Here is a 27,724-nt window from a genome sequence, read left to right as displayed (position 1 = left end):
TTTAATAAAGTGTTCCATCATTTTCTCAATATTTTCACGTCCGTAGCTCTGAATTAGTGCCTTTATGAAGTCCTTAAATTCTACAAGCCATTGCGGTTCTGTGGATGCGCAAAATATACAAATGTAATTCTCATATCATAAGAGATAACGAATTTTGTGCCTGTAATATTTAATTTATTATATATATATAAAGTATATTGCAAACTAACTTACAATTGTATACCTATAAGAACGTGTAATTAAAACACTTACCGAATTCTAGACCTCGTTTATTTTCTAAATTCAAAATAATTTAATTGAACATAACATAACAAAACTCATATTTTATTATTTGGAAAGCTTTTTTTATTTACCTTTTTTATATTTACTGGATCTCAAAACTGGTGCAAAATTTATATCTATAGTGCCTAAAAAGAAATGAAACTGATATAACAACGAAACCAAATTAAACGCTGTCAACTGAACCAGCCGCAGTTCAATCCACTCACCGCAACGTTCAGCTCACATAAATTAAAATTCATCGAATTTAATTACTTTTTCGGTAGCGAATGACGTTTTACACATGAGTTGATTGATAGTTATTGCGAATCTAGATTCTTGTAAAAATAAAATTCTTGTAAAATAAGTTAAGCAATCACATAGTCTAGGAAGTATAAAGATGAATAACCTATTCCAATCGAAGTAGGAATAAAGATAAACAAACCTTAGATTTACGTATTTCATGCGATTTGCTAATAACTCAGCTATGTCGTGCACTACTAGGAGTTCATGATAACCATATTATATTTATTTATAATACAACACTAAACTATTTATAAGTAACCATTTGAAATTTACTTCCAAAATTCCGATAAGTTTCGTCGACGTTCAAAACGCAATTTTTTGCAAATCCATGGCGAACATCATAGATTAATCAAGCTCTCGACCAATGGTATGGCGTCCATTTGATGTCAAATGTTGTTTATTTCGCTTTTCTCCTCTTATGGTTGGAATAGAGTATAAGTGCTATATCATAAAATTAGTATACCCTCCTAAAGTTAATTGTATAATTCTATGTTACCATTCAACCAAATGAAAAGTAAACTTTGTCGATGATATTATATAGTTAAAAAAGCTTTCCTGTAAAATTTAATTTTTCCATTTACATTTCTTTACAAAGGACTCATCGAGATTGAAAATGTTTTTTCGTCAAAAATACTTCGACGTTAAATATAAAAACGTTATTCTCAAATACACATATTCTTCCAAAGAAGTTTTAATACTTCAGAAAAAAAATTACAACTATGATTTTTATTTAGAGTGACAGGCTTAAGCAGACATACTCAAAATTAGCAGTAAACCAATGTTTTTAAATTTAAAAAAATATGTTCAGTGCTAATAATATGTAAATATAAAACCGGGGGTAGAGCTAAGATAAATACTGAACCTGAACTCAGTATCCACAAGTCATATTGGAAAAAAAAAATTCTTTGCGTTTGCCTTTTTATTGAGGTAATGTATAATTAAAACTAATAGTTGATCAGTGTACTTCGTAATAAGAAAATCCTCCGACATGTGCTCCTAACATGACCTAACGTACTATGAAATATTATATGTACTACTTAATCAAAGATATTTGGATATGTCCAAATTTTAGTACTTTTTACTAATTGTTATATTGCTAACAAGTTATACATAGAACAGCTCGTACATAAAAACAAAGCGAATACGTGATGGTTGGCGTAAAGCTAGAGCCTCAATTATCAAATACAAATTAATATCAAAAGCTTAATCTTGTTTTTTGCTATAAAAAGTCGAAAATCTTAAGAAAAACTTGTTCAAAGTTTCACCATAGTAACCAAGTCGAAAACTTACCGTTGTGAGCCACTGAAATGGAAATAGCCAAAGCGTTTAATACACAAACACTATTGAAATGTATGAACCTATATTATTATTAATCCTAATTATTTATACTGAAAGTAATGATTTAATTTAACAGTGAAATCGAACGTCTTTTTTAACTTAAAAAGAAAAAAAAATAAACTTCTTTATTTATGAAAGCATTACAATCATTGCCATCTTTACCATAAGAGCACACGTGGCAAGTGTTAATTTTTTTTTAAAACATGGTCCAGAGAAAAAAATTAAATAAAAGGTCATCCCCAAGCGGATCCATATTCCCACGCGCCCTAGGGCCCCGGAATGGGCTAATACGGCACCGATTACACTTGCTTATTTACGATCGATTCGGAAAGAAATATCGCAGATTTACCACAAACGAACCGACGAAAGAAACTCAGCAAGATTATGTTTTTTAAAAAAGGTACCAAAACTCGTAATAAATTAAAATCAAAATATACTTTATACAAGTAGGCTTTCACAAACACTTTTGAATCGTCATTTTACAGAGTGAAACTACAATCGGTTCGGAATATAGATTCTACCGAGAACAACCGGCTCGAAAGTCAGTAGTTACTCTTGTTCAACATTTAAAATACAAAGTTATGTTACGTAAATATAATTATCTATGTATATGATATATCCTGCCTGGAAATCAACAAGTGTTAATTCCACGCTTTTTTATAATCTATATAATCTTATATTGAATAATATGCTTTTTTATTAATGTATTTTTTAACTAATTATTTGAAATTATGAATCTAACGAAAACGAAAAGAAACGTAAGGTTTATCATTTTTGTCCATTTATTTCTGATGTGTTTTATTGTTGACTCCTTTTAAGCCAATATTGATCTTCGCAAAGTTCGAAGCATTCATTTGGATAATTAATAATAAGAAGGTTGTTCTACCGTAAGGGTTGTTTGGACTTATGACACCTACCTTTGACATCGAGCAAAACATTCTCTGAATTTTCTGTTTCTGGAATATAACGATGGGTGTTTATCGTGACTTATAAAATACTAGCTAACCGACTTATAATATAATAAAGGTAACATATTTTAGATTGAAGAAATATAATTTTTTACTTTACCGGCTAGGAAAGTTAGAACTTTTGGGTTTTATCTACTATAATATGCATTTATTATATACATAAACCTTCTGTTTATTAATGAAAACCGCATTACAATCAGTTGCGTAGTTCAAAAGAACTAAGCGTATACGCTGGAAGCGGATTTGTTTTATACTTTGTAAAAATTATTATGTACCTATTTAGTTATTTCTAGAAATTTGGTAGTGTTGGAAGGATACCATTCTAAAGTCCAATTAAAATTGTCCATCATACAGCGTAGGATAATATCATATATAACGTTTAAAAACTAAGCGTTTCTGACGTTCTACTTAAGTTACGACTTACTTTCTGTATAAATTGTATTCTAGTTGAAGATATGCTGTTTTGGGTGTGTTTTGTTCCTATATTTATAGTTGTGTTTTGTACCTCTAGATGTTTATAGGGGAAAAGCTGGCGGTCTAATGACCGTTCTAATGATATCATTACTTGTACACTGGATATATAAACCATCTAAGAAGTGAAAATAATTTCATTATCTATACGATTATCATTTAACGAGGATTTGCACCATTGACAATTTTGTCTCTTCTACTTGATTCAACAACTCATTGATTCTCGTAACTTGAACATATCTAATTATTGATATTTAGTGGTAAGCTAACTGTCTGGTTGGAATCAGTTTTGTTCTGATAATGATTTGGTCACGGCGGGCATCCCAATACGAGACTCGCCATTAATTTTGCAGGACATACTAAATACACATATGGGCCACTTGATGGTAAGTGGTCACCACCGCCCATAGACAAAGGCGCTGTAAGAAATATTAACCATTCCTTACATCACCAATGCGCCACCAACCTTGGGAACTAAGATGTTATTGTCCCTTGTGCCTATAGTTACACTGGCTCACTCACCGTTCAAACCGGAACACAACAATACTGAGTACTGAGTAGAATATCTGATAAGTAGGTGGTACCAAGTAGGACTTTTCATTTTTCTCATAATCCGATGAGAAAAACGAACGATCGAAAAGAGTACCTACTGCTATTGGACCAACGGCTTTAAATGCTTCATGAGGCACGGGGTGTATACAGCGCCTACTCCCAGACTCCAGTCAGTTAGAGTATTTCGAAATTAAAACGCAATAAGTTTTATTGTGATACCTTCGACGAGTTTTTTAATATGTGGCTTCGCATCTTGGTAACCATATTTATTTATAAATTGATTGATACGCGCTCGCATGTCATTTATCCAAGGGAGTTGTGTTGATACTCTGTTTCCGCCTTGTGGTACTAAAGGAAATAATGTAAAGATTATTTAAAAAAAAACTATAATTATAAAAAATACAAAGACAATAAATATATAAAAAATGAACCTGTTTCCGCCCGGGATCGAACCGGGGGCCTTGTGCGTGTGAAGCACACGTGATAACCGCTACACTACGGAAACTTGAGGGTATTAGTCGAATATTAACTTCAATTACGAAAATATACTATAGCACAGCAAAAAGGATCATATTATTTTTATAAACTATATATATATATATAGAGTCCTAGTACATTATTGGGGGAAAATTTTGGCAATCATTATATATTATAAAATTATTTTAATAAAATAATAAGTTAAATATATCTAACGTGGTATGATTCATTCAATCAAAGATGAACCCACGTTCGATGAATATTTTTTAAGTATAATAACTTTCACAAATATAATCCATTTTGTATTTTTTGCTTTCTTAACTTTTAGTCTCACGTACACAAAGACATCTTGAAAGCACAAGCATCATTCTCTAATTCTATTCTATTATTAGCAGGCAACAGTTGATATCGAGTAGACGCACAATACATTAGTAAATACTATATAGTATAAATTAGTACGATGTTTGGCGAGTGTCACGCGTAACTACGCACACAAAGATAATGAATTTGACTCGCTTGCTTAAATTATTTTGTAGTGTGCAGGGCCGAATCTACCGTAAGGCTGTTTGGGCTTGAGCCCAGGACCCCTTGGATTCAAGGCCCCCCCAAATAAGTCACGTCAAAGTCAAAAATAGACGATAATTCGAAAGAATCCATCATTTTATTAATTTAAACATATCGTATGGATGCAGCCCTGCGAATTAATCAAACCCATTCGGTTAATTTAAGTCTACGTTCAGGTGTGTCTTAATTGGGGCCCCTGATTAGTATTAGCCCAGGCTAAACTCACGGTCCGGCCCGGTAGCGTGTCTCTATCTAGATATATTAAATAATCTAAGATTTATGTTTATAAAATTAATCTCCATCAGACACAGATATAAATCGCACAAATAAAATAATTATACCGGAATAGCAGATATGTGGAGATACCTACATTAATAATTTTTAAAAAATATGTCTGAAATGATTTGGCATCGTTGGAATCATCCGAGTGACACTTGCTATCAATTAATAAATTCATTCACGGCGTGTTTGGTCATTATAACAGTAAAAAAAATGTTTTAATTGTTGAGTTACTTACGTGATTTTAAAACTGATTCATTAATTAACATTTCTCCTTGTTGTACAATGCCTGTTGAATTAATTAATTAATAATCTGTTTTGAAAACATAGTATGTGAAAGATTATCGATATAAATACAATTTTGAAACACTCTTAATACAGCGAAAACCATTGCATCCAAGTCCTAATATAACGATTCGTTCTGTTAAATCTGTATAACAAACCTTTTTTGAGTTATGAATTGTTTAAATCGTTTAAGTTTTAATATCACACCTACTTACTAACTTTGAAACGTTTTTTTTTTTTTATAACAATGTATTTGCATTGTAGCTCGTACCAATATAAAACGAATCGTTTCCGAAATATAATTAATAAACAGACGTATTTTGGTAAAATTCGTTAACGCCATATATGATGAATAGACTTACTATTTGCGTTTTTAATATCGATAAGCATTAGCTCTTTGTTGTACCAACCCTTTTTATACCTTTCTTTGTTAATATAGTTAGACGGAGGGATCATGAGCCACCTGATGGTAAGTGATATCTCCGCCCAAAGATATTGCCCCTGTGAGAAATATTAACCAACACTTATATCGCTAATACCGAAAACCTTGTGAACTAAGATGTTGCACTTGTGCCTGCAATGACACCGGCTCACAACAAACCGAAACATAAGAATACTAAGTTTTATTGTTTGGCGATAAGCTATGTGGTGAGGTAACCAGACAACAAAGCACAAAGCCCTACCACCAACTAACTAAGGCGACTGTTCACATGAACGAAGATAACAACACTTTAATATTATTGCTTACTTGGTCGCCGGCTGAAGCTCTGATCTTCTGCGCAGTGTAGGAAGATCTAAATGAAATTCTTTATTTAAACGATTGAGATATATTTCACAGAATTTCAGAGGATAGGTACTTTACACGTAAACACGTTGTGAATATTTGCGTGCAAACCAAAAGTCAATATCTGACTACGGAAAATAAACTAAAAAAGGGGAAAACAAGAAAATATACTAGTCTGAAACTCTTATCTATTTAATTACTTATTTGTCATTTAATAAGTAGGCAACATATTCATTTCATCATCATCTTCGCGGGATAGACTGCTCAGCGTTGTTTACGAAACAATTATTTTTTTGTCAATTTGATTTATTATATAACGGATACTTGTCCATTATTTCACACAAAATTTAAATGTCTCAGTGGAAAGTTAAAACTCACCAGAAATAAATCTAAATATTGAAAACATAATACTAAAGTAAACTTCATATGTCGTTTTTGATTAGAAATGAACACGTTAAATTACTTTTATGACCAAAATAATTAATTATAAATTCATTACCAGTTGAAGTCGTAACATACGTATTTAATTTCAAAGATCATAAAAAGGGAATACCTTGTTCCTTTCAATAAGACGATTACGGCACACGCATTGAAACTTGAATCGAATATCTGTTAGAACATTATTTAATCCCGATTATTAAATATAATATTCCACAGTGTAAGAACTTATAGGAATTATAAATAATGTTTAACTCAAAACTCAGTGAAAAATATGTATCAGAGAATCAATTTTCCCGCCATGACTAGTATCTGTCAAAATTTTTATATACCAGATTAAAAATATGATATTATAATGTTTAATTGACAGATACTCGTCTGTAATATACAGATAATAATAACTCATATAATATTTAATACAAAGTATTACATTCAATTGAATGAGGCCTCATTATGATTTATAGTGTCGCAACGGATTAACGCACTGCACGCCATGGCAGCGCAGCGTCAGTGATACAAACTCCTACAAAATTTTTCCCCTAAGACCAATTTCAATATATGGGGATAAATATCGATTAACAACCCCCTAGTTTTTTTTTATACATCTGTTTGAGAGGAAACCGCAAATATGAGTTTGATTATACTTCTTTGTTAATTTTCCCCTAAAGAATCTCCTTAAATAGTAGACTCCACTTCATCTTGATTCCTCCTAAATTTGTGTGGAAAACCAGATAAGTTTCAGTCAACAATTTAAGAAAAGTTCCGTTAGCATAACCTTTCTCACTTTTTCGTCCGTCGATCCGGTGAAACGTCACTCAATGTGGCATGTCACTAAGAAATATGTACACTTATGATGCCTCACTATTATTATATCGTTATTTAAACAAGAATATTATGTACCTGATGTTTCGATTTGACTCAATATTTTTACTAGGATGCCAATAATTTCTTTCGTGTACGGCAGATTATTTAAAGAATAGTTCTTACAGTAAAAAGTAAAAAAATGTCTATGTTCAAATGCCTTTAATTAGACGCCAGAAGGCTATTACAGTGTATGTCGGGGTCTCTGTAGTATTAATAATTAGTATAGTGTTAATAGTAACTCAAAAAGATCAACTCAATAGTGATAATACACAAATACACTAATAATAGTGGTGGTGCACTGCAATCAACAGACAACAAAATAAAAGTCAACGAAAGTCAATATATTTATTAACATGTATATATAATATAATTAATAATCTTAATGTATTTCTGGCGTGATGGTGACAGTGGTCCTGGTCTTCCCTCGGACTATCAGCATCGAGAGCTTCCCCGGGGCAGTCTCCAGAACACTATAGAGGTCTCCGGCGCTCCGGACTGGGCTGCCATTGATGCTCGTCACGATGTCACCTGGCTGTAGGCCTCCGCTGAGAGTTACAAATTTATCAATGTATAAAAATATCATGGCATAGATGGCGACTATGCTATGCAAGGGATTCTGGACTACAATCTGAAATGGCGATTCATATTAAAGACGATCCAGCAATGGCTATGAGAACAAGTACTTAAAAAAAAAAAAAAAATGACCGACTGACAACACACTGCTTAAACTGGTGCTTAACAGAATTTTTATACAATTTTTACACAGAATTTCCTTCCGGATAGCACTAGGAAATGTTTATTCTAAATTGACCTCCTAAGGGCGTCAAATCGGGGATGATATTTTGTATGGAAATTCGTCATTTCTAATGTTAGAAATGTGGTTATCTATTCTGTTAAAGTTAAAGATTTTTTTTTTTAAAACATTCAAGTTGAAGTTGGAATTAAAAATTTTCAGCTGCATGAATTTATGTAAACATGGTTATTTTATAACATTGGTTTGGCATATCCAAAAATATGATAATCAGAATCAATTATTACTTGTAAGCCGGTGATCCAATGATGACTTTCCACACCAGAATACCATGATCGATGTCAGACGGCATCTGAAAATATAAACATCATATCGTCATACAGGCCATTCAGAACTGCTCTAACGAGTACTTGAATTTGGGAATTCAATTTAACTTAACGATTAAAAAAATTAAATCCCATGTAAAAAAATAAGGTATTTCTCTCGATACAAGATTATATGAATGATAAGAACGTGTGCGTATTTTGTTGATTTAAAGGCAAGACATACATACAAATTGTATTATATTATATATTAACAATTGTTTATATCGCCATCAACCTTGAGAAATAAGATTTCATGTCCCCTGTGCCTCTTACACTGACTCACACATCCTTCAAATCACAACACAATAATACTAAGCATTGCTGTTTGGGGGTAGAATATCTGATGAGTGGGTGGTATCTACCCAGACGGGCTTACAAAAATCCCTACTGCCAAGTCAAACAAGCCTTTCAGAATAATGGTTACTTAATAAACAAATTGGACTTAGTATTTTGTTGATTTCGAGGCTAAATATAAATACAAATTAATTAATTTTTTTTTATCTATCTTATATCACCTCTGGATTTCTCATTCGTAATTCGAAGAGAATATTCGGTGTGAGCGACAGCATCGTTATACCCAAATACCTCCGGGACACTGGTGGTGACTTCGTTTTGCCTGAAATATATACATACTGATAAAACGAGGATTGTAAAACGTCCCGACACGCGCTCGCGGACGAACTCAAGCTTTCAAAAAACCGAACGACCTCTCTGATGATAAGATTGCTCGTCGTTGGTGCTAAATTAACAAAAGATCTTTACTTCAGAATTGATCGAAAAGGAAAGTTGACAAAATACGTCCAAATTCGTCTCCACTCTTAAACGTCACATCTATACTAATATTAGAAATGAGAAAGTAACTCTGTCTGTCTGTTGGCCTTTCACGGCCAAACTACTGAACCGAATTTGATAAAATTTGGTGTGATAAACTTTGAAGTCCACGGTAGAACATAGGCTACATTTTATGCCTAGCAGATAACAGAGACGACAAACCCCTAAAACGCGAGCGAAGCCGCAAGCGAACACTAGTATATAACAAATTCTTAGAAAATGTTTTTAATAGAGAAGCTATTGAATTACGTCTCGTTAGCAATTCGACGCTCAGTAAATATAATGAATCGTTTCTCAAATATATTATATTACATTAGCAGCCTGTAAATTTCCCACTGCTGGGCTAAGGCCTCCTCTCCCTTTAAGGAGAAGGTTTGGAGCATATTCCACCACGCTGCTCCAATGGGAGTTAGTGGAATATACATGTGGCAGAATTTCGTTGAAATTAGACACATGCAGGTTTCCTCACGATGTTTCCCTTCACCGCCGAGCACGAGATGAATTATAAACACAAATTAAGCACATGAAAATTCAGTGGTGCTTGCCTGGGTTTGAACCCGACATCATCGGTTAGGATGCACGCGTTCTAACCACTGGGCCAACTCGGCTCGAGTCAAATATATTAACCGGACATTAATGAATCAACCAATAATTTAATATGACTATACATACTTTTAGCTAGAAACTCCTTAACATAGTCGATTGGTATGGCAAATGATATTCCAGACGTGACCTTCATACTGTTAATACCGATGGCTTCACCGTCCAAGTTCACGAGCGGGCCGCCACTGTTACCGAAGGTTATCGGTGCGTCTGTTTGGATATAGACCATGTCTTTGCCTGGAAAAATTAAATATAAAAATCAAAACCAAAATTTTTTTTATTCGAGTAGGCTCATAAAAACAGCAAGATCAGCTTTTGAGTCGTCATGTTATAGTTTTTGAACAAATGTAAAGCTTCCATGTTTTCGAAAAGTAGATTCTACCGAGTAGAACCGGCAAGAAACTCAGTAGTTAACTCTTTACCACCATTTTAATTACACAGTATTCAGTAGTCAGTACCAGTAGTAGTAGTATCAATTAAATTCATATATATCCTGCCTAGAAATTAACAAATACTAGGGCCACGCTTTTTCATCTTTAATATTATCTTGTATAGAATAATGCGCCTCATTTTTCAATGTTTTTGACATGAGCTTTAAATGAAGACAACACCACAAAGATTTTCGGACGTTATTTTAATCTATACTAATATTATAAAGGGGAAAAAATTGTTAAATAATCGAAAAATTTTGAACATATTGACCAAAATATATTTCACAAAGAGAACTTTATACAAAACTAAAACAGATTATGTTTTAGTACAGTATTATGATTATTATACAGTATTATGAAAAAAAAAAAATAATAATATCCCGCTGAGTTTCTTTCGCCGGTTCTTCTCAGGTCCGAGGTGCTAAATTCCGAACCGGTGGTAGATTTTTGACAATCAATAAGCAAGTGTAAACACTTCTATATTGAATAAAGATTTTTGACTTTGACTTTGATTATAATCACAATGAAGACCACATGGGAAAAGCCGTCGGCAAAGCTACTTGTAAAAGATACAAGACCTATTAAGCCAAGTTCTTCACTCGCCCTCTGCGTAGAACTAATAACACCTGCAGTCACAGTATTGCTCAGAGCTAGAGGGCTGCCCATCGCTACCACCTACAAATAATTCATCTTATTTATACAATATTTTAAATATTTATACTTTATTGCATAATATGGCTTCTTTTTATATATAAATAATAAATAAATATTGGACAACATCACATACATTACTCTGATCCCAATGTAAGTAGCTAAAGCACTTGTGTTATGGACATCAGAAGTAACGACGGTACCACAAATACCCAGACCCAAGACAACATAGAAAACTAATGAAGTTTTTCTACATCGACTCGGCCGGGAATCGAACCCGGGACCTCGGAGTGGCGTACCCATGAAAACCGGTGTACACACTACTCGATCACGGAGGTCGTCACGTATCATGGGTAAGTGGACAGGCCATGAGTCACAGGATGGTATGTGGTCACCACCACTTATAGACATTGTGTTGTAATGTATACTAACCATTCCTCATCGCCATCAACCTTAAAAACTAAGATTTTATATCTCTTGTGCCTGTTACACTGACTTACTCACCCTTCACACCAGAACACAAAAATACTAAGTATTGCTGTTTGGGGGTAGAATATCTGACGAGTGGGTGGTATCAACCCAGGTCCCAGACAGACTTACAAAAAACCCTACTGCCAATTTAAACAAGCCTTTCATAATAATGGTTACTTAATAAACAAATTTGATATTCATAATTATTTCACCAAATATATTTATACACTAGCTTTATAATTAATCCTCATATTAAGTTGTCAACCTACTATCAAATTAACACTTTTATCATCTCAAAAATACTTATAAACTCATAAATATTTAAAACCAATTAATGATAAATAAAAAATTAATTAAACGGAGAAAATATAAAGTATTTGTTAAATTGTGTTGTCAACAAAAATTTCAGGCAACAACTTTAACATGATTTAACATAATCTACATGATCTCAAACATGATTGGTTAGATTTATTTATATAAAAATAGAGACAGCATTTAAAAAACATTTCAAAGGCTTTTGTTTAATTTTATCTGTTAGTATTTATGAGTTAAACCTATTGATCTTATATCACACAGTACAAACCCACTCGCCAGGCTTGATGTCAGCTGAAGACCCGAGCTTCATTGTAGGTAAGTTTTTCACCGGAATCCGTAGTGTCGCTAAGTCTGATTTCAAATCAACATCCTCGACAAATCCTGTATGGTTGGAGCCATCCTGAAAATTACAAATTATTACATTAATATTATATTATTTATATAAGAAAAAAAATTATATATAAAATGAAGTGTACTAGTGTATCTCGAGAGATGGCCCAGTGGTTAGAACGCATGCATCTTAAACGATGATTTAGGGTTCAAACCCAGGCAAGCACCACTGAATTTCCATGTGCTTAATTTGTGTTTATAATTCATCTCGTGCTCGGCGGTGAAGGAAAACATCGTGAGGAAACCTGCATGTGTCTAATTTCAACGAAATTCTGCCACATGTGTATTCCACCAAACCTCATTATAGCAGCGTGTTGGAATATGCTCCAAATGTTCTCCTCAAAGGGAGAGGTGGCCTTAGCCCAGCAGTGGGAAATTTACAGGTTGTTAATGTATGTATGAAGTGTACTATCACAATATATGTCACAATCTTTACATGTACCCACCAATAATGAAGGTTGGATTTCAATTCTACTATAATTTTTCTTAAATAGTTATTTTCCTTAAAATGACTTCCAACATAATTTCATTCAATCATAGTAATGAATAATATTCTGTTATGGTAGAAAAATTATTCATTAGGATATTAAAAAAGTGAAGAGATGCGCATAGCATAGGGCATACCATCGCCATGAATGAAATACTTTGCCTAGCAATCATACATTTGAAGTAATATATATCTCTTGTAGTCTCTGATGTTTAAAATTGTGATACAGACATTGGCAGAAGGCTGATCGTTACATTATAGAGACAAAGCTAGTTACTATGGATAATTTAGTAGTCAATTTTGATTTTTAATTTATGTAAAAAATTGCACTTTACTGTCTGATAGCAGGAGGTCGATAATCAAGCGTCTACATAATACGTGAATACTATTTGCCCAACTCTTGCTACTAGATACGCTTATTGGACAGTCAAGCTTGCAGACAGAAAAGCTTATTTGATAGTCTGAAATGATGTAACCTATGTGAAATCAATCTCACCATTAATCGAACATTAACTGTAGCATTAGGCTTGTTCACGACCACATGAGCGTTCGTCAATATAAGTCCATCTTCTTTAACAATAAATCCAGATCCGTTGGACAAGGTGATCGACTGACCAGTCACTATATCACGCCGTCTGTCATCTTTAATCTCTATATACACCACTGACGGAGCAGACACAGCCACAACATCAGCTATAAAGTTATACTTATCCCTTCTACCTGATAAACTTATCACAGAAGCAGCCGATACTTTTTCTTTAGCACTAACATAACCTACGATACCCGTTGCAACTAATAGACCACCATAAATATATCTATTATTAAAACTACTATGATTTGTCTTTTCTTTATATGTTGAGAAAGTACGACACGTACATCTATAATTAATGTTTATTATTGGTTTTATATTCACGAATCGCGATACTGTCCGCACAACTGACATTTTTATAACTAAATTAACCAATGGGGATGACATTGACATGTAAACATACTTCCCTGTTCTGTCAATCTTTAACAATAGCAGTGCTGCCATTAGTATTTTAGCTCACATGCCCAAAACCAATTTTAAAAATCTACTATAAGCTTTAATATAAAGCAATGATACTGTTTAAAGAAATAAAATGTAGATAAAAGATGTTAAATATTACAATACAAATAATAATGGTTATTTTTTTTCGGAAGTAACAGGTTAATCCATACAATCCCCCATAAATGTTATCTCCCGATCCCCATATAAACTTAAAGTACCCTACTTTTTGGAGAATTTCCCACGAATCGGCAGCCCGGGTACTTAAAAAAAAATATATAACTACAGATAAAAGCATTTTTTTTTACAGTTATCGTTAAACGTATTGCGTTATATAACGTTACTTTTCGTATTACATTTTATGTACATACACAAAACAACAACTTTCAAAGAATGCTTCCTTTATAACTTTATATATTTTATGTTAGTAAGTTATCATATCTTGCTACCACTTTTATTAAATAATAACATTGTTATATAATTACTGATGTATTTTAGTATTTACCATTATTAACATATTTGATATATTAAAAATTTTTAATTTTAAGTTCTAATAAACTTAAAAGTCGTTTGTCATAGGTTTTTTTTTTTAAATAATAATAAATACTCTTTTATACTTTAATATAATATTTATTCATTGTATACAAGTAACATTCATTATACATTATTAGGAACTATAACTAAATCATAGAATTAATTATAAATTTAGTTCCGATATGTTTGATATTTACATTTCACTTAAACATAAAAATATTTTAGATATTCTACCGCCAAATAACAGTACACTGTATTATTGTGTTCCGGTTAGAAGGGTGAGTAAGCCAGTGTAATCACAGGTACAAGGGACATAACATCTTAGTTCCCAAGGTTGGTGGCGCATAGGTGATGTAAGGAATGGTTAATATTTCTTACAGCGCCTTTGTCTATGGGCGGTGGTGACCACTTACCATCAGGTGGCCCATATGCTCGTACGCCAACCAACGCCATAAAAAAAAAAGTCACTTTTCTGCAGAATTTCCATAGTTAAGGGGATGGTCTGCATCTTCGTCATGATAGGCCTTAAAAAAAGCGGCGCTACATTCAATTTTTTTTCTTATTATCCTGTACCAATCTAACCATACCTCACACCGTCACTGCGCCATCAACCATGGGACCTGTTAATTTAAATGTTATGTCCCTTGTGTCTGCAATTACCCAAATAAATTCTTATGTTTTATTGATACTTACTGTACTGTTACCTATTGTATTTACCTAGATGATAATTATTATTATTTACTTTATAATTGAATTAATATACTAAATTTACATGTCAGGTGTAGTGCTAAAATAATATCAGTCATATATATAAATTCAATGAAGTTCTAATTATACAACAAAACTTAATCTTAGCCTCTGTAATAAAATCTTGTAATTTTCATCTGTTTTTTATTGTATTTGTTTATGTACAAACATTTTTACTTTGTATAAAGAGGTTTGATTGTGTTTAAGATCACCGAGGCATATGGAATAAGTTTGCTCTACTTGCAGAATTGTAACCTAGTGCAGCAATAGTTAACAAAATGTAAATTCAACTGTAAAGCTAGTCTCATTTGTGACACGATATTATAGATCACAGTTATCAACCCAATAATATTTTTAACATTCATTTTGCAATCAGATCAATTTCATTCAGATCTTTCATTCATAGACTAGATGGTGATATTACATTATAATAATTCCATCCAATCCCTGTATAACATCCAATTAAGAACCTAGTTTAACAAGAGGACAAAAGTAAAAAAAAAAAAACATTTGACAACGATTTGACACGATATCATTGGTCGAGAGCTTGAATAATCTATGGTACTCATCATTATGGATTTTCAAAATGGCTTTTTTAACGTCGACGACGGTGTGATTGAACCTTTGGAAGAAAAATTAAAGGGGATATAAGAAGTTAAGTGGAATGTTATATTATAAATAAAGATATATTAACCAATAACTGTCAGTACTGTACAATACAGCTTAGCTTTTAGGTTTGTACATCTTTATGTCTTTTTCGATTGGAACAGACTATACAGACTATTATTATTGACTAATTCGGGTTCTTATAACAATAGTTGAGCTATATATCGAAATTACAAACTAACCTTTACAATATTCCAGTGACGTGGATTATTTAGAATCTACCTATTGATTAATATTGAGCCTGGATTACATTCTAGCCAGGCCATATGGAGCATAAACTACTTCCATTGGTAAAAATCCAAAAAGATTTGTCAATTTTATATTCCTTTTGATATTTTTTGGAAAGAAGTTCTTTTACACCGTTTACAGTAGAATGAACTAAAAGGAATCCTCACGTAAGGATAAAGCGTTACGCCCCCTCGAGGCGACCTTTCCCTCTCTATCTCTTGGTCTTCGTCTCTTTCTATTGTATACGGTTTTATATATTTTTATTTTTTTTAACTCTAGGTTTTTAATGACAATTTTACAAAGTCATTTAATAATTCCAACCGGCTGCAGTCCCATGATACCTCCCGTTTTTTTTTGTATTTGTATTGGCTGACCAACCTATAAATAAACCAGCAGGGATCCCATCATACATTAGCTCCAGTAAGACCAGTCATCACAGCCGCAACCTTGGAGTCCGTTATCCAGCTTACCGTTGTGTGTTCCATTAACTTTGCCATTCACATCGGGCCGATACGTGTAGAAAACTTCACAGAATGCTGAATCGTCTCGGGGCAGGCTGTAGTTGACGTGTTTAGCTGCAAGCCAAGCTGCGCCCATAGCGCTCGAGACCTTGAGTCGAACGAGTTCTAACTCAATTTTTACCTGGTAACAATATTGTAAACTTAAATGCGAATATTATTCATTATTATCATAAGGATTTTTGAACCGTAATTTAACAAGTACCCAACGGAAAGCTAAAACCGGTTCGGTGTATAGATTCTACAAACAAGTAGTTTATTTTACACAAAATTATTTCAAAAATTACTTTAATTCGCATAAGCGAGTATATAAGTATTCGGGAAATGTATAGATTGATCGTTTATTATTATCATTGACTGCTATCTCTTTTTAATGTTTTAAAAAGGGAGAAAAGCAATCGGATCTTTCTCTCTCAGTGAATATAAGAAAGTGACTTATATTATGACTCAGCTCACCCGTCTCGCAGCTAATTGCTTCAAGACCCCAGGTCGCAGCGCATCCCAGCTGTTCCACACCGAGCCCACGCAGACGACCCGCAGCGCGGCGCTCGTGCCGTTGCGGGCGCCGTGCGCGCGCTCGGCGAGCGCCGCCGCGTGCGCCGCCAGCGCCGCGCCCGCGCCCGCGAACACGTGCTGCGACAGCGCGTCGCCTTGCTCTGCTAATTTCGAGAGCTTCGCTGTGAGACCTGCAATTGGGACAAGCTGTCCTTTTGAATATTGTCATTCATAGAGTTCAATTTTTGAAGTTAGTTGTGACGATGTTTTTAGATAATTACTTTAACTGTATTGCTGTACAAATAGACTCCTCTCTTAAGAAGAAAAATAAGAAAGTTCGGAGCATATCGCCATGTTGAACTGCCGAAAACATAGCCGAAGTGGAAAGATTTTGGTGATACTAATTTCTGGCCCAAAAAAGTAATTAAAAATTTATGGGTTGTGTAATAAACTCCTCTCTTAAGAAGAAAAATAAGAAAGTTCGGAGCATATCGCCATGTTGAACTGCCGAACACATACCCGAAGTGGAAAGATTTTGGTGATACTAATTTCGAGCCCAAAAAAGTAATTAAAAATTTATGGGTTGTATGGTTTTGTGCAAGCCATCTGAGTAGGTACACTAACTCACTCAATATCTAGTGTATTATCTTCTTCTTTTAGTTAAAGTTTATGACCACTGTAACTACAGGTACGATGTGAAGGATTGTTACTTTTTCTTACGAAGCCAATGTCCATAGGCAATGGTGACCATTAATCACCAGTCGGCCTGTTTATTAGTCTGTCTACCAATTTTATGACTACAGACACAAGGCAAATCAGCTTAATTCCTAGGTGGGTGGCACATCGACGTTGTGATTGATTAAGGTATGGTTAATATTTCTTAGTGGCAATGTGTATGAGGAGTATTGAACCTTCTTCAATCCGCCTACCTATATAAAATAATAAAAAAATCGACGCACCTGCAAAATGCGACTTATCAAAGTGTTTATACGCGTGGGGAAGAAGATCAGCACGTGTTTCAGCTTTGAAGTGTTCACTGATTACTTCCCAAACCCGTACAGTTGGATGTGGCGACGGCAGCAAACCATCTTCGTCGTCAAATATCGCTTTGACTGCACGATGGGCTATCCAGTATGCTGGAATAATTTCAATTTTTTTCGTAAGTGTTCACATACAATTTTCCATTTGTCATGCTGACGGTTTAAGTTACTTCTAACATATAACAATGAATGTGCTTACTCCTCTTATAGTATACGGTTAATCTTTACTTGGTGGTCTACTAACTTCTCATCATATTCTACCACGACATAACATAACTTAGTGTCGTTATTAATGTTTTAGTTTGAAGAGTGAGTGCTCATGGTTGCTGGCGTATTGGCGTTGTAAGAGACTGTTAATATTTCTTATAGAGCCAATGTCTGTGGGCGTTGGTGGCCAATTACCAAAAACTAGCCCAATGGACAGTACGCCAAATTTCTAAAAAAATGGACATTTTATTATCAAATTTCGCTTTATATGTTTATTCAATACTACCAACCCTCAGCAAAATATTTGAAAAAAATATTTTAAATCAATTATTAGCATATATCAATAGATACAATCTGCTTCATAGAAAACAATTTGGATTTACAAGGGGTCGCTCGACTACCGACGCAGGTATCGAACTTATAAGAAATATCTATGCAGCCTGGGAGAGGTCGCAGGATGCCTTAGGAATTTTTTGCGACTTATCCAAAGCCTTTGATTGTGTTCAACATGAAACTCTGGTTAGGAAACTATATCACTATGGAATTAGAGAATGTGCACTCAACCTTCTGACTCCTTATCTTAACAATAGAATTCAGAGGGTTGACGTTAAAGGGACAAGGTCTCCTGGGGTCTCAGTTGGTATGGGGGTCCCACAAGGATCAATTCTTGGACTAAATGACTTGCCCTTTCTTGTTGGGAACAAACATGATATAGTATTGTTTGCTGATGATAACTCTGGTTTTTAAAATTAATAGGAAACAGGTACAGTATGACGATGTAAACAATGCTATGTCTGATATAGAACACTGGTTTAGCGTAAATAATCTTAGGCTGAATAATAAAAAAAACTAAAATTGTAAAATTTAGCACAACCAACGTGCAAAATGTAAAACCCGATGTACTTATCAATGGGGAATCGATGGATCCAGTTGAAACAACTGAATTTCTTGGACTTACTCTTGATGCCAAGTTACAGTGGCTCCCCTATATAAACGGATTGGCGGGTAGACTGAGTTCTGCGGCATTTGCGGTCAAAAAAATTAGATTATTTACCGATGTTGATACGGCTCGCATAGTTTATTTCAGTTTCTTTCACAGTTTAATGTCCTACGGTATTATGCTTTGGGGTAACGCAGCCGCTATCCATACTATATTTGTGCTGCAGAAGATGGCTATTCGCGCAATCTATAACCTAGGAGCCAAGGAATCATTAAGGTATAAATTTAAAGAAATTGAGATATTAACTGTTGCTTCTCAATATATATTCTGTAATGTTTTGTATGTACGGAAAAATATTAATGTTTTTATGAGAAAATGTGATTCTCATACCATTGGTACAAGGAACAAACACAATCTTGTTACTCCTGTTACTCGACTGCATAGAGTCAGTAACTCTTTTGTGGGGCAATGTATACGCTTCTACAACAGGATCCCAGAAAGCGTTCAAAATGCTTCTGTTGCCAAATTTAAAAAAATTGTTAAGGAACGCTTGTGTGCTAAAGGTTACTATACAATTAGTGAGTTTATGTTTGATAGCACACCTTGGGAATGAAACGATCGCCTCCTGGTTGTTTCTATTCATATACAATTATGTATGTAATTAATTTGACAAAAAAAAAAAGACCCGCTGGGTTTCTTTCGCCGGTTCTTCTCAGGTCAGGGTGTTCCTTTTTCCGAACCGGTGGTAGTGTTTAATTTGACCATCAATAAGAAAGTGTAATGCTTCTATGTTGAATAAAGGATTTGAGTTTGAGTTTGAATTCCTAGTAACGATAAATATGAGCACTTTTGATTAACATATAATCTCTATATTTTATATCGATTAATGCAAACGCAGTGAAAACAATTGAGATAACGATATCTAATAATATGTTTTATCGTTTTCTGTATAAACATACATCGCAAAATAAAGTTGCATTATGCAAAAACAAGTCTCCTGCACCGATTACATCACATGTGTATGATTCGCTAAAAATATCAGCTAAGTTTTTATAATGGAATAGAGTTTTATATCTTCATAGTACAAAACAAAGTCGCTTGTCACCACCGCCGCGGTACTCTTGGATCTTTTAAACTACGCAACGCATTTTAATGCAGTTTTCATCAATAAACAGAGTGATTTAAGAGGAAGGTTTATATGTATAATACATGCATACTATAGTAGAGAAAATACGAGAATTTCAACTTTCTATTTTCAAATATGTTTGATCTAACGTATGTTTATTACTCATTTTCAATTGGAATAGCTATCAGGAAGGTTTTAAATTAAGATATGTGATAAACTTACCGCCTCCCTCATCACCCAAGAGGTAGCCCCAACCTCCACAGCCATATTGCTGACCATCCGGAGTCCTCAGTAATGCATTCGATCCAGTACCTGGAATAAATAAACACCCATTTAACAGTAATACTTTATTTTAGCGAAGCTGTTTTTGTTTGGAAGCGAGGCAGACATTTTGTTTAAAAAATCGAAATGTCACCAGTATAAAATATTATTGTTAACAACTTTTACTGTAAAATTACAGCCTGGGTACCACTAACTCCGCATGTATTCTACCGCCAAAAAGTAATATCCGGTAGGTATTGTGTTGTGGAAAAAGATTATTATGAAAGTTTTGTATTACGGGGTAAATATCGGAACTAATCATCAAATTCTAAATATGTTTTAATTGGTAGAAAGTTTCATTATTCCTAAGTGCTATGGGGTGTTAATATATTCATATTATTTTCTTTATTAATAAATCGTATACAATAACTGTAATGTTGTGATGAAGTCCATTCTGCGTTTTAACAAATACAATAAAATTTTGAATGTGTTCGTTTTCTTTTTTTGGCAACGAAAAACTCCAATATGTAAAGTGATCGACATGGCCCTTGGTAAAAATACCAAAGCGTTTTCTTGTGATTCTCCTACATTGAATATATATTGAATGATAGATCGAAGTTATTTCCTGATCGTGTCTTATCAGCGATTAAACAATGATTGCTGATAAGAATCTATTACTTATCAATAAATTGTTAAGCCGGTTTTCATTAGTAAAGAATTATCGTTTCATTTCAAACAAATATATGATTTATAATAATGCCACATCACAAATTTTCCTCCATGCCCTTAAGGTGGTGTAAAAACTCGGGTTCCGAGCGTTGCGTTTCACCTCGTTGATGATGACGAAGTCTTAGATAACGGTTCTTAGTAACTATGTCTGTCTGTCATTCTATTGCGGTTTCACGTTTACACCACTGAACCTAATTAGAGGAAATTTGGAATGAAGCAAGTTTGAACCCCAAGGAAGGCCTAAATAGACTACTTTTCTATGTCTAAAACCGGCGACGTTGTTTTTATGCCTAAAAGACGCGGGTGATACTACTATTAACACCTAGGCTTAAAAGTCCCGGGTCTGACAAAGAAAACATGTATTTTTTTTCAAAATTAGCTTTATTTATCAACGTTATTTCCGTAAACAACAACGCAATAATTCCAGCGCCACTAACATCTCAATACCACTTTTGTAAAACGATTTATCTTTTGCCTCAAAATAGGCCTTAGTTTCAGCGATAACCTCTTCATTCGAGAGAAATTTCTTATTGGCGTGCAATTTATTTAGGTCTCCGAATAGCCAGTAGTCGTTGGGAGCCAAATCTGGCGAATATGGTGGATATGGGAGCAATTCGAAGTTCAATTCATGTAGTTTCACCATTGTTTTGATTGACTTGTGACACGGTGCGTTGTCTTGATGAAACAATTTTTTTTTCTTCGCCATATGCGTACATTTCTTTGCAATTTTGGCCTCAAATGCTCGAGTAACGCGATATAATATTCACTGTTAATGTTATTTTCCTTCTCACGATACTCGATGAATGTTTACACTATGCACATCCCAAAATATCGAGGCCATAACCTTTCTAACCGATTGTTGTTTTCGGGCGCGTTGGTCGAGGTTCACCAGTTGCTGTCCACTCAGATGACGATCGTTTTGATTCCGGAGTGAAGTGATGGATCCATGTATCATCTATTGTCATATATCGATGCAAAAAATCCAGTTTTTTACGTTTAAACATGGCCAAACACTGCTCAGAAACATCGACACTTTCTTGTTTTTGGTCAACAGCGAGTAAACGCGGCAGCCATTTTGAACAGAGTAAGGCAGACTTCTCATAGTCAAATGCTCATGCAATATAAAGCCAACACTCTCTTTTGATATCTTTACGATGTCAGCTAACTCACGCAATTTCACTTTTCGATCATTCAAAACGATTTTGTGCATTTTTTGATGTTTTCTAATGTCACCGCCTCATTTGGATGTCCACTGCGTTTTGCAGCATCGGTGTCTCTGCGACCACGTTTGAAGTCAGCAAACCAACGGTTTATTGTTGTTTCTGACAGAGCAGAGTCCCCATAACACTTTCCAAGTCATTGCTTCGCCTGAACGCTATTTTTCTCGTCAAGAAGCGGTGTAAAATTAAAACACGAAATTGTGTTTGATCCATTGTTTTGAAAATAACAAAAGTAGCATCACTCTTAGTTCAATAACTCACAAACTAATGAATAGAATATCATGAAATTTAACAGTTGTCTTTTTAAGATTGGTGTTAGGCCCAGGACTTTTCAGCCCATGTAATATGTATATTATAATACATATATATTATTATCAGAGGATTATAATGACCGAAATTGTTATCAAGAATACATAAAAGACATTATCTATATGCATCGTGCACGTATCACAAAACACATATTCCACTACCAAACATCATTGCAATTTGTACTGTTGTGTTCCGGTTTGAAGCTTGAGCCATGTAACACACGAGGGATATAGTGCCCAAGTGTGTTAGCGCATTGGAGATATAAGGAAAGATTAATATTTCTTAAGATGCCAATGTGTATGGGCAGTGGTGACCATTTACCATTAGGTGGCCCACATCGTTCATTCATTAAAAAAAGTTTTTTTTATATCCTAATAATCGGCAGATGAATTTATAGATCATATATGCATACTCGAATGTCATAGACAACTTGTAACTCAGACAACCAATTAACAGAATAGCCTTTTTACTACACCACGATATCCTCCCGACATATATCATGGCATCTAATCTCAGCTGAGAGTTGCTGACTGCACTATTTGAGCATGATCTATTTCTCCACACTCTCACGACTGAAGTGAAGTCACACTTAGTATCGACATCTTAACATGCGTTCCGGTTAACGAAACTGTAGACATTGCTACTGAGGATGTCTTCTGATAAATCTCTTCATTGGCCCGAACTGAGGTTTAAATCCAGGACCTCAGGTCTTGCTGTTTTACGATGTAAGTAATTGTAGTTGCATGGGAAATTAAGTTTGCCAATTACGGAATTGAACGCATCGGCTCACTCGGCTACATGGTGGAATAGTTTATCCAGTACTGATTTACAGACAATTACTTAGTATTACTTTTAATTAATCATTTAATTATCTCAATTTTTATAAAATAAATCTTTAAGTCGAATACAAATAATTCCAAGATTTTACACGAAGTTCAAAATTTTAATCACCCGTGATGAAATTTCTGTTCATGTATTTCATACCAATTTAAATTCATAGACATCGAATCAAAAGCTTTAAACTGTACCTTGACATGGTCCTAAGCTATCATCCAGTCAGAAGGTTGAGTTTAGGTTATCAGATGATCCAAATGTACTCAATGAGGACGCGCCCCTATTAATCACTTGACACACTTTTAAGTTCAATGTAAACAACTTATACATACTGATAAAGCGCTTTCAGACAGCTATTTCATTGCGCTTTTGAATTTATCGAATGTTTACAAGATCGATATGGTTTTTATTTGTGACTAGCAGTGCCAGCGACTTTGTTCGCGTTTCAATTTAACAAAAAATATATCGTTGTAGCCTAAGTTACTCCTTATTAAATCAGCTATCTGCTAGTGAAAGTCCCGTCAAAATTGGTCCAGCCGTTTCAGAGATTATCCGGAACAGATTATGCTAAGTCATTAGTTCCGTACGTAATATTAATCCCATCAATGAGGAATATATTCAAGGAAAATATGTCAGATTAAAATAGACACAAAGAACAGTACTTATTAATCATTACAAATAAAAGTTATCTTAAAAGACATTGTTAAATATTCCATCCCGCCCTCTAGTACCAGCTTTTCTAGCTAAAACTCGCAACATTGAGATGGCGCTACTAAACTCGCATTGGACCTAAAACGCGGAATTTTCATCCCCTAACATGCATGTCTAGATGTATAGTTATAGTTCCTGTATTACCCGTTACGTCCTAGGTGGCACCACTTGTATTTTAAATGACGCTAACGTTGTGTTCAACGGAAAGTATATAAAGCCTGGCTCTCGAAATGTCCGTCGTGCCTTAAAAGTATAAGCCCTAATAGCATTTGTTACATGAAAACTATTTTTTGGAACTCATCGCACGGATCGTGTGTGATGAGTCAATAATGATAAATAAACTTTTTATGTAGAAGAAAATTTCGTTTCGTCGTCTATTGAAAAACATTACTAGGAATAAAAATCATAGTTCTCTAGTTGATCCGCTGAGATTCTGCGACAGAACTGCTTCAAGAATGAAAAACCTTGTCTATTTAAATATTTTGCGTTATTTTCTTTCATATAATACAGTTTAAGATATGGAAAGAATAGATGTAGAGCTCCTTACAATTTAAATTTTCAATAATCCTTTTTTTTTTTGACAGACAGACAGTCAAAAATTAAAAAAAAAAGTTATTTTGGTATATGTACCGTGTATACGTACATGTCCATTTAGTAAAAAGCGATTATTTTAATATTACAAACAGACACTCGAATTTTATTATATGTATATATATATAGAGTACCTATATACTTAGTTACTATTGGCGCTCCTTATGGGAAGTCCCGACTCATATGCCATGACGCTCTCTAACGCCGTCATATACCCTCTACGGTGCCGCTTTCTACTCTCCTTTGTGTGGCGCTCTTTTTTATTATAAAGGTAGGCCGACTAATAGGCCACCTTATGGTAAGTGGTTACCACCGCCCATAGACATTAGTGCTGTAAGAAATATTATAAATTCCTTGCGTCCGCAATGCGCCACCAACCTTGGGAACAAAGATGTTATGACCCTTGTGTCTGTAATTACACCGGCTCACACGCTTTCATGAGAGCCGAGATGGCCCAGTGGTTAGAACCCGTGCATCTTAACCGATGATTTCGGGTTCAACCTAGGCAGGCACCACTGAATTTTTATGTGCTTAATTTGTGTTTATAATTCATCTCGTGCTCGGCGGTGAAGGTAAACATCGTGAGGAAACCTGCATGTGTCTAATTTCGACGAAATTCTGCCACATGTGTATTCCACCAACCCGCATTGGAGCAGCGTGGTGAAATATGCTCCAAACCTCCTCAAAGGAAGAGGAGGACTTAGCCCAGCAGTGGGAAATTTACAGGCTGCTAATGTAATGTAAACACTATCAAACCAGAACACAAAAATACTATTAGTAGTAAGTATTACTTCCTGGTGGTAGAATATATGACGAGTGGGTGGTACCACCAAGTAAAACGTGTACTTTACACTTCGTTGTTAACTATTATAATAATAAGAAAAATATATTTGTTTTATTAACGAAACAGTCTTTAAGCATTTAACTATATTTATATATTTTTTAAGAACTTGCAATCTTTCAGTAACAGTCAATTTCCATGGTTGAAATCTGCAAAGCGTCCTGTGAAGGGCATTTTTTTTAAATTAAAGTCCTTGTGATTTGTCACTCATTTAGTCCGTGTATTTCTTATTAAAATTTAATTTAATGTGTTATTGTACTGTATATGATTTATAATTAAACTGACAGTAGGTAATTAAATAAATTCTGAAGTAAAAATAAATTAAAAGGCAATTAAAGCTAAATTTGGTTCTTTTTAGTTACAAATTAACTAACGAAGTTAAGCTAATGCCTGTTCCACTGGACTTAAATAAAACTATGATATTCTACTACGAGTTAAAATACATAAACAACTTTGACCTTAAAAGACGTCATTCGTCACGTTATAAATAATCCTTATCCTTACTAATATTACAAAGGCGAACGTTTGTATGTTTGGATGTTTGTTAATCTTCCATGCAAAAACTACTGAATGAATTTTAATGAAACTTTACAATGAAATAGCTTAAACATTAGAATAACACATAAACTATAATTTATAAAGATAACGTGTCCGTAATACCCTACAAACAACCCCTAAAACGCGACCCGCTGGTGAAAACTAGTTCGTGGTATTCGTGTAGAAATGGCGTTTAATATTCAGAAGGGATTATCTAAGTCGGAATTTTGGAAGTAAAATCAAAATTGGTATAAGTTTTATATATAATAATCCAGAACTGTTTTAGTGCATAATACCTACAGTAGATCTATTGGTAAATCTCATGGAATATGAAAACCTAAGATTTGTTTATATAATTTAAATGAATCTTACCAGCTATAAGCACCATTCCTCCATTTGGTGCCCCTGTAAACAGGGAACCAGCTGTGTCTGATGCTACGTATATAGCGCCTGCGCATGCTCCGTCCTTCTCCCGCACACGAACCGCGAGGTCCGCATTGCTGCTCTCCTGCTCGCACCCCGACAACGTGAGACCCTGCGCGATTGGTTATAATTGTAACAATCTTTCAATTGATTCTGTTAATAGAAGTCATTTAAGGTTTGTTTACGTTCATACACTTTAAGAATAGACTACAATAATAATTAGTTAAGCGTTTACTGTGAGAATATTACAAGATTTAGCTTCAAATTAAGGTATTATACAGCGAGTAGGCAGATTGCAGAAGCAGCCGTCTTCCGTATGTCTTCCAGGAATATACTTCAGAAAACTTTTGATGAAATGATTTTCGCATAAATAGGGCGTGTCATTGAATCCTACATATACAATATAATAATAATAACTACATATATAAACATAATAATGATCGTTCGTATAATAAATTCTGATTCAATCATTTTACTGTTACCTTGAATTTAAACGTTCGTTTCTTTTTCAAATAGGTACATTAAACTTAGATCTTAAGACAGTCTCTTCTATCTTAAAACAATTAAGATATATTTCTTAATGGCATTCGTAAGTGATCTGGCAAACGGGCCGTCGGATGGTTTATACCACTGCCAATAAATAGATTTTGACGTCGTAAGAAATTTTAACCATTCTTTACATCACTAACGCGGCTTTAAACCGGACACAATCATATTAGGTATTGCTGCATGGCGGTAGAATATATGATTTAGATGATGTATTGAGTGTAACATACACAGGCGGGCTTGCATAAAGCCCTATCATCAAGTAAAATATTAAAAACCACTAATCAGTAAAATAACATATAATTTCCTTATAAA

General features: G+C 34.2%; 1 protein-coding gene, 1 long non-coding RNA gene and 1 other non-coding gene across 3 annotated transcripts in view; all 3 read right to left on the bottom strand.

Annotated features, from left to right (window-relative positions):
- Positions 1-4,325: 4,325 nt before the first annotated feature.
- Positions 4,326-4,398, bottom strand: Trnav-cac (transfer RNA valine (anticodon CAC)). Its single transcript has one exon. It is a non-coding gene; the product is annotated as a tRNA-Val (tRNA).
- A 1,053-nt stretch (positions 4,399-5,451) lies between these two features.
- LOC135194109 (uncharacterized) lies at positions 5,452-6,793 on the bottom strand. The gene is made up of 3 exons (XR_010309654.1): positions 6,661-6,793; positions 6,247-6,292; positions 5,452-5,502 (listed from the first exon to the last, which is right to left on the bottom strand). It is a non-coding gene; the product is annotated as an uncharacterized LOC135194109 (long non-coding RNA).
- A 1,123-nt stretch (positions 6,794-7,916) lies between these two features.
- The window catches only part of LOC113403183 (serine protease HTRA2, mitochondrial-like), a 33,121-nt gene continuing 13,313 nt past the window's right edge, over positions 7,917-27,724 (bottom strand). Inside the window, exons 3-14 of the mRNA XM_026643647.2 lie at positions 26,813-26,975; positions 20,630-20,719; positions 18,054-18,230; positions 17,056-17,285; positions 16,519-16,723; positions 13,376-13,671; positions 12,271-12,402; positions 11,144-11,240; positions 10,204-10,371; positions 9,216-9,316; positions 8,623-8,687; positions 7,917-8,129 (exon numbers count right to left, since the gene is read on the bottom strand). Of these exons, the coding sequence (XP_026499432.2) occupies positions 7,964-8,129; positions 8,623-8,687; positions 9,216-9,316; positions 10,204-10,371; positions 11,144-11,240; positions 12,271-12,402; positions 13,376-13,671; positions 16,519-16,723; positions 17,056-17,285; positions 18,054-18,230; positions 20,630-20,719; positions 26,813-26,975 (1,890 nt within the window). The 3' untranslated portion in view covers positions 7,917-7,963. The remainder of the gene's footprint in view (positions 8,130-8,622; positions 8,688-9,215; positions 9,317-10,203; positions 10,372-11,143; positions 11,241-12,270; positions 12,403-13,375; positions 13,672-16,518; positions 16,724-17,055; positions 17,286-18,053; positions 18,231-20,629; positions 20,720-26,812; positions 26,976-27,724) is intronic.

This window comes from Vanessa tameamea, chromosome 24 (genome assembly GCF_037043105.1).
Source record: "Vanessa tameamea isolate UH-Manoa-2023 chromosome 24, ilVanTame1 primary haplotype, whole genome shotgun sequence".
Taxonomy (NCBI): domain Eukaryota; kingdom Metazoa; phylum Arthropoda; class Insecta; order Lepidoptera; family Nymphalidae; genus Vanessa; species Vanessa tameamea.
This window is presented reverse-complemented; position numbering and strand designations above follow the sequence as displayed.